The following is an 8691-nucleotide window of genomic DNA, read 5'->3' as shown; positions in this document are numbered from 1 at the left end:
AATATACGTTTCGCGTGATACGAAGAAATGGTAAACAACAATAATATAAACGTGTGTATGACCTGATACCGGGCGTTGACTGGCGGTGATTACACGGTGACGGTGTGACTGTGCCGGAACGCCGATCAGCTGACGGAGGTAGAACCGGATCGCGACGATACACCACACGTCGACTAGGGCGACGTCGGCCGGCGGGTCAATGAACCCTTGGACTTACCGTGTACTGGAACGGCATGATGGACACATGTGTCGAAATCGGACGACGCGGGCTCGAAAAGTACTACGGCCGCGTAATAGTGCGGCTCGTCGCGTATGGACGTCGGTGTCGCGGCGTCTGTCACACGGCGTGAAAACACGTGGGGACCACGGCGGAACGCACTGTGTACAAACGACGGGCGAGCGAACACGGTGGTTTTTGGCGCAGACGGCCTTAAACACACAATTCGTGTGTGTGCACAGGGACACGACACGAAACGGAAACTCAAAATTGTCCGGGCGGTGATTTTGGCGCAGGCGGCCTTAGAAACACTATTATTTCATTACGACGACAAAAAAGATGGCTGAGCAACGGACGACGGACAACGGACAACACGCAACAACGATAATATCCAACGCGCGACAACGGCGGGACAGTGTTGTATAGAACGCGTGTGCTCGCGGTGGGGAGTGAGACGATAACGGTCGACCGGTGTCCGCGAAACGTGCAACGGCGACGGTTCCGTATCCAACATTTTCTCCCCCCGTTGAAAGATCCCGTGGACTTTCAAAGAAGTATCAGAGCTGAAGATTGACGTTGAAAGATCAGATCGTACACATCACAATAATTGCGGGCCAATAAATACATAAAATACAACTATACATAAAATACATTTCAAAAGAAGGATGGAGGATGTACCAGTGGATGTCAGGAAAGTCTAATTATCGGTTGGCAGCTTAACCACTTTGACGACTGGCCGCTTCATTTCCCCATCTTGCGTCTTAATCGTGACCACGCGGACCGTCTCGTCAGGACCTGGGTGGACCGCTGTTATGCGTCCCATACGCCACACAGAAGGGGGTTGGTTTGGAGCCTCAACAATCACGAGATCGTTCACCTTGAGGTTGTCCTGGATGGCAGTCCATTTTTGACGACCCTGCAGCGTATTCAGGTATTCCTGGGCCCAGCGTTTCCAGAATGACTGATGCAGCTGTCGAAGGAGCTGCCAACGTGTGAGCCGATTCATTGGAACCTCGGTGATGTTCTCTTCCGGCACTGCTAGGAGTGGCTGTCCGATGAGGAAATGTCCGGGTGTCAGGGCGGTGAAATCGTGAGGGTCCATCGAGACTGGAGTGAGTGGCCGCGAGTTGAGAATTCCTTCGATTCGAACACACAATGTCTCAAGTTCTTCATAGGTGAGCACCTGAGTGCCAAGAACTCGTTTCAAGTGGAATTTCACGCTTTTAATACCCGCCTCCCATAAACCGCCAAAATGCGGGGTGGCTGGTGGATTAAAGTGCCAGTTACAAGCGACGTGTGCGGATACTTGAGTCTGGACGTCCTTGTTGCGAAACAAATGTTTTAATTGACGGGCGGCGCCAACATAGTTCGTGCCGCAATCAGAATACACATGTGCTGGTACACCCCGGCGTGCAATAAAACGGTCTAGGGCAGCGAGGAACGCTTCAGTCGTCAAGTCAGACACAACTTCAACATGTATGGCTTTGGTGGCCATGCATACGAATAATGCTATGTAAACCTTAGTGGTCTTAGTGTTTCGTCTTTTACATTCTTTAATGATGTAGGGTCCTCCATAATCCGTGCCGATACTAGAAAACGCACGAACCGAATGAACGCGAGCTTCTGGGAGTATGCCCATACGAGGTGTTGGATGTAGTGCTTTGTGTCGAGTGCACGTGACGCACTTAAAAATGACACGACGGACAGCCTCTCGACATGATACAACCCAAAATTCTTGACGTAGCATAGCGATGATGAGTTTCGGTCCTGCATGTAAGAATCTCCGGTGAAATGCAGTGATGAGCAACGATGTGACATGAGATTCTTTCGGAAGTAGATACGGGTGTTTCGCATCGTCAGTCAACATTGATCGCTGCAGTCGACCACCTACTCGGATTAAGCCAGTACGATCCAGAAAAGGAGCTAACTGAGCCATAGTCGGAGGGGTTACTATGTGGTTGTGTTTGGCCAGTTGTTTTAGGAGTTCTTGAAAATGCGTACGTTGGGTAACTCGAACGGCCAGTCGTAAGGCACGCTGCAATTCATCTGGTGTGAGAACGTCTGCGTTGGTTCGGCGCTTAACAATCACTCGATCTATGAAGCGCAACGCATATGCTAATGCTCGTTGAAGACGAGACCACGATGAAAACCTAAGTAAAAAGTTATCAAAATTCGGTGCTTCACGTACAGCTAACACGCACGCGGACATAGTTTTCACCTCAGGTAAGTGGTGAGGACTGAGTGATTTGACGAGTGGTCCTGGCCAACTTTCCTCCGGCCACTGTATGAACGATGGACCCTTCCAATGCAAGCTGCAAGCCACGAGGTCGTCAGGCAATAATCCACGCGATGAAGGGTCAGCAGGGTTATCCGTGGTAGGCACATGAGACCAATCGCAATCTGGAAGTAGGGAATGGATCTTGGCTACTCGGTTGGTAACAAAAATCTTAAAAAACTTTTGGTCGGTAGTGAGCCATGACAGCACTACAGACGAGTCTGTCCAAGCACGCACTTTTGAAACCGGAACAACAGATGTGATTTTCAGGTAGAGCCGTTGTAACATTTGAGCCAGTAAAAGGGCTGCGCATAACTCTAACCTAGGTATGGTGAGAGACTCGTCCTTTTCACTTCCTTTCAAAGGAGCGACCTTGGTCTTGCATGTCACAAGGGAGATGGACACCTTGTCCGTCCTATCGACAACGCGGAGGTACACCGTAGCAGCATAACCCTTCTGCGACGCGTCGGAAAACCCTAATAGTTGGACATCCTGAAATCCTCTGGTGTCAATATGGCGAGCGATTTCTATGTTGCCCAACGAAGGCAACTCTGCCAAGAAATGACGCCACGCTGTCTGTAGATATAGAGGAAGCGGAGTGTCCCACTCTAATTGTGTCTGCCAAAGTTGTTGCATGAATGATTTCGCCCACAGTAACATCGGACCAAGAGCACCAATGGGGTCGAACAATCTAGCAATGGCAGATAATACCCCTCGCTTTGTATTGGGCGTGTCTTCAACGTGCGTGTGATAACCAAAGGCATCGGTAACGGGGTCCCAATGTAGGCCGAGTACTTTCAATGATGGCTCATCTTTAGGTTCGAAGGAAGGACAATTAGCTCGGTCTTCAGGCGGAATGCAGTCCAAAATCCTGGAGCTATTGCTACACCACTTTTTCAGGTTACAACCAGCTGAGCGAAGTAGTCCTATTGTATGATCTTGCACCTGACTCAATTCCGCTTCCGTATTTCGTCCTACCACAATGTCGTCAACGTAAGTATGATTAGTTAAGACGCCCTTAGCGGCGGAAAATAGTGGTTCTACGCAGGCATCCAAAGCGTGTAAGACACGCATGGCCAAGAATGGAGCGGAACTCAAACCATATGTAACTGTCAATAATTCGTACTCCTGGATCTCCTGTTCCGGGGAATGTCGCCAAAGGATGTGTTGGAACACGCAGTCTTCATCACGGACCTTGATCTGACGGTACATTTTAACAATGTCGGCAATGAAAATATATTTGTATAACCGGCATGTGAGTAAGAGTTCACTTATGTCATTTTTGTAATTTCGGCCCGACACAAAGAATATCATTGAGAGAGACCCCTGACGATGACTTTGCTGACGCGTCGAAAACGACCCGTAATTTGGATGTATCGCCATCCCGCTTCACTACCGCGTGGTGAGGTATATAATATTTACCAGGTCGGGTTGCGACCTTCATGTGTCCTAATGCCAGGTAGTCATTCATGAAAGATCGATATGATTCATACAACAATTTGTCCTTTTGGAGGCGATGTTCCAAGTTCAGTAGACGTTTCATAGCTAAAGATCGGGATTCTCCAAGTTGACACGTTGACGACCTAATTCCGGACTTTGGAGGGGCTATTTGAATTCCCTCGTCATTAATGAAAACGTAGTGTCGAAACGGTAAAGCAACACAAAAACGCCCATCTGTATCTCGTGATGTAGATTTGTAAGCACTTCACACAGCTCATCTCGTGGTAGACTGCCGGGAGCGCCGGCTTCTTCAATTGACCAAAACGATGTAATAAAGTGTCTATCGACGGATTAGATGTAAGCCACCAATGATATACACGGGGCGCGAAGCCCTTCCAAGAGAGTTCACTAATCCCATTATAATCCATCCCAGATGGCTGTCCATGGCTGATGGAAAACCGGCAGTGTGTTTTACTATCGACTCAGAACGAATAAGAAACGGATATAAATCACCTCCAAGTAACATGTCGATCTGAGACGGAGTGTCGAACTGGGGATCAGCTAATACCAAATGTTGATATTGTGTGCGTACCTCTGGCGGTAATGGCGTAGACGGTAACATAGACGTTAACTTAGGAAGCACTATTAACTCGTGGCAATTAAATTTTGGACTCGACGTATGGTGTGGTATGAACGAACACGACGTGCTACCTCTAACTTCGGTAACCGGACTTTGAGAAAGACAAACTATTTCACTTTCACATTTCCGTCGTGATAAACCAATGCGAGCTACGCAATCCGTAGTAATTGCCGAAATTTGAGACCCACTGTCCAATAATACGCGCTCAAAATGATATTTTCCACGCGCATCTAGAACTCGAACAATGGCTGTACCTACCCAATAACACCGTAGTGCCCGACGCTGACATGCCCGAAAATTTAGTATTGGCACTTCCACCCTCTCCACCATCGATTGGTGGTTCCTGATTGGTGGTGGTCGTAGGTTCTGATTCTGATTGAAAATGTAACAAATTGTGATGACGTTGTTGGCATTTTCCACAAAGGTATTTGGATTTACACGTGTCTACCATGTGCGTCGAACTTAGACATGAAAAACATAATTTATTTGTTCGAACGTATTCCCGACGTTGTGGCACGGGATATGTTTTGAATTCTGGACAGTGATACAGGAAATGTTCACCACGATTACAAATAGTACAATGTTTTGCCCTATTCAATTTTGATTTTGACGAATACGACGAGGCGCCTTTAGTCTTATGAACAGCATTAAACCCAACCAACTTCGGCGGGATAGACTTTTGAGATTTATTCGATCGAGCTTCAGTCTTGTCAACCCCCTGCATGTTCTCCATTATCTTCAACCGTTTTTGAACAAAAGTGATGAGAGTATCAAAATTTGGAATAGTGGATTGACAAACACCCGCTTCAAACAACTGACGTGTTGTCGGATCTAATACACGTGAACCCAAAAAAACAACATAAAACCCGCGAGATCTTCGATTTCAAGCAATTTTAACGTGGAAACATTTTCTTTGAAAATATTTAAGAACGTAGTCAGAGCTGGTACTGATTCTTGAGCGATCGGCTTGAACGTGAAAAGTTTGTCCAAATGAGCAGTTGCAAGCAATCGTTTGTTTTCGAATCGGTCGGTGAGCGCCGCCCACGCAACATCATAATTCAACGCCGACAATGGAATTGATTTAATTACGGATAGTGCAGAACCGGTCAAACTCTGTGACAATAACTGAAACTTGTGTATATTGTCGACATTGGTATCATCATGAACAAATGATTTAAAACTATCACGGAACGCACACCAGTTTACTAAGGACCCGTCGAAAAACGGCAATTCAATTTTTGGAAGCGCACTAAACGATTGCCGAATAGGCACCGGTTGTATAGCCACGGTTGCTTCAGACACGCGATCAATTATTTTGTAAATTTCGTCAACAACCGCTTCAACGGTATCCGTTACAGGCGAATCGGCCGATTCGTATTCATCGGAACGACCGACAATGACCAATGAATTAATAATAACAGTTTGTTCAGCTTGAAAACGTGAAAAAAGATTATCTAAACGTTTTACACTTGCGGATAATTGTTCCCGTTTCCCGGGATCGCTCATAGATAGCCTCGCGATGTTCAAAATATCCGATATTGATTTTTGTGCGCGGTTACGTGCAATACGCGCACATTCCAACGCTTGCTCGGCCGTTTCATTTTTTTTAGTTTTGTTGGTCATTATCGACAAGTATTAGTGCAACGTGCTGACGTTAAAATACTAAAAGAACAACTTGATACGAAAGACAACGATTTTGTGAACGATCCGGCCCGTAGGATCAAACATGTGCGAGAGGCGGCTGCACAAATGAAGCCGGGCGGCGGGAAGTAGGTACGTGCGTATGTGTGTGCACAGGCGGCAGCTACACGTAACCGTCGCGCTTGTTGTTTTCGTATTTTGAATTTCCTTCCGCGTAACTTTGATGGAAAGGAGGATAATTAGAGAGTGGACTGTATAGATTAAGGTTAAATATTTGAATTTATGTAGAATTAAAGGTACTTATCAAGAACAATGTTTTATCGTATATGAAAATGTACAGAACAATTTTATTGATATGTTCTGCAATGGCAATGACGTCTTATCAACTAGGGTTAGTAAAAAATAATAGTAATGCGCGACCACATTCCGATCGGCAGATCAATAAATCAATTTAACTTATAATTTAGTAACAAATAAATATACGTTTCGCGTGATACGAAGAAACGGTAAACAACAATAATATAAACGTGTGTACGACCTGATACCGGCGTTGACTGGCGGTGATAACACGGTGACGGTGTGACTGTGCCGGAACGCCGATCAGCTGACGGAGGTAGAACCGGATCGCGACGATACACCACACGTCGACTAGGGCGACGTCGGCCGGCGGGTCAATGAAACCATGGACTTACCGTGTACTGGAACGGCATGATGGACACATGTGTCGAAATCGGACGACGCGGGCTCGAAAGGTACTACGGCCGCGTAATAGTGCGGCTCGTCGCGTATGGACGTCGTTGTCGCGGCGTCTGTCACACGGCGTGAAAACACGTGGGGACCACGGCGGAACGCACTGTGTACAACGACGGGCGAGCGAAAACGGTGGTTTTGGCGCAGGCGGCCTTAAACACGCAAGTCGTGTGTGTGCACAGGGACACGACATGAAACGGAACTCAAAATTGTCCGGGCGGTGATTTTGGCGCAGGCGGCCTTAAAAACACTATTATTTCATTACGACGACAAAAAAGATGGCTGAGCAACGGACGACGGACAACGGACAACACGCAACAACGATAATATCCAACTCGCGACAACGGCGGGATAGTGTTGTATAGAGCGCGTGTGCTCGCGGTGGGGGGTGAGACGATAACGGTCGACCGGTGTCTGCGAAACGTGCAACGGCGACGGTTCCGTATCCAACATATTGTATACAAAATGTCTTCTCCGGAGGTGGGGATATGACCCCCATATCTTTCCCTGTAGATACGTCACTGCTTGGTGCAATGTAGATTTTTGCCTGGTTGATGCACTGTCAACTGAACCATCAATGAACGGTTAAAATTGCACCAATGCACCGTCAATGACACAATAATGAACTGTTAAAAACGTTACCAAAGAACCGTAAATGAACATTATTTGCACGTTGATTGAACTCGGTTCACACCATGTTAAAAACCGTATTCAAAACTCTCATCGATCGGGGCACGGAACCAATTTTGAACTGTGTTTCGCACCGCAAATTTATACTTGTAAATGAACCTTCCATGAACCTCAATTGCTACTCGGGCTCTGTGTAAGTCCCGATGTGAATAAACATTAATGTTTAAATGCTGTATTTTTCGTTTGGAGTAGGGAGGGCAAAACGCCCTCCCGGTTAGCATATACATTTCGACTTTAAAGTCTGGGTATTCTAATGTTAAAAGTCCTGACATATAAAAATATGTTTGTATGATTGAAATGCTGTATTTTTCGTTTGGAGTAGAGAGGGCGAAACGCCCTCCTTGTTATCATTTGTATTTCGACTTGATTCCATGTACTAGGAATGTGTCTTTATAACATAAGTATTTTGAAAAAATATTTTGGGGAATATTTTAATTAATTAATTTCTTATGTTTTGTGAAAAAATATTTTGGGGGGGATTTTGTAAAAAAATATTTCAATAAATATTGCATTTCGATTTTCTGATCTTTTTGCACATTGTTTTTTTCTGATCTTTTATTGTTATAAAAGGCACTGGGCCAGGAATGGTACATATATACTACTTACCTATGTTGTATGATGTAAATAACATTAATAAGTTAATTTCACTATGTTCCCAATATTTATAAAATTTGCTGTAAATTAACGGAAAATATATTAATGATTGAGCTTTTACTTTATTTTACTTTACTTTACAATAATTGACATTGTATTAATTTTTAGTTATTATTAGTTTTAGTAAATTTCACTATGTTTACAATATTTATGATATTTTCACTGAACTACTGAATTAATGGTTGAGATTTTACTTAATTTTATTACTATTATATTACTACTGTTTGCATACTATTTCACATATAGGTAATTAGGATATAATTTTCCATAATATGATTTTTACAATATTTATATAATTTACATTTTATTAATTGTTTTACTCACTAAAAGAGTGTTGGTTTATTTGTTTAACACCATTTAATAGTTGTATTTCTAAGCAATTTC

General features: G+C 44.7%; 1 protein-coding gene across 1 annotated transcript; it reads right to left on the bottom strand.

Moving 5' to 3' along the window:
* Positions 1-914: 914 nt before the first annotated feature.
* On the bottom strand, positions 915-3875 carry LOC103308502. The gene has a single exon (XM_008181936.1). The coding sequence runs from the start codon at positions 3873-3875 to the stop codon at positions 915-917; it is 2961 nt and encodes a 986-aa protein (XP_008180158.1).
* Positions 3876-8691: the final 4816 nt, after the last annotated feature.

This window comes from Acyrthosiphon pisum, chromosome A1 (genome assembly GCF_005508785.2).
Source record: "Acyrthosiphon pisum isolate AL4f chromosome A1, pea_aphid_22Mar2018_4r6ur, whole genome shotgun sequence".
Taxonomy (NCBI): Eukaryota; Metazoa; Arthropoda; class Insecta; order Hemiptera; family Aphididae; genus Acyrthosiphon; species Acyrthosiphon pisum.
Note: the sequence above shows the minus strand (reverse complement) of the source record. Positions and strands in the feature narration are given on the sequence as shown.

What these genes read in the sequence shown, in the direction of transcription:
- LOC103308502 (XM_008181936.1), bottom strand. Translation starts at nt 3,875, where the DNA reads ATGGCGATACATCCAAATTACGGGTCGTTTTCGACGCGTCAGCAAAGT.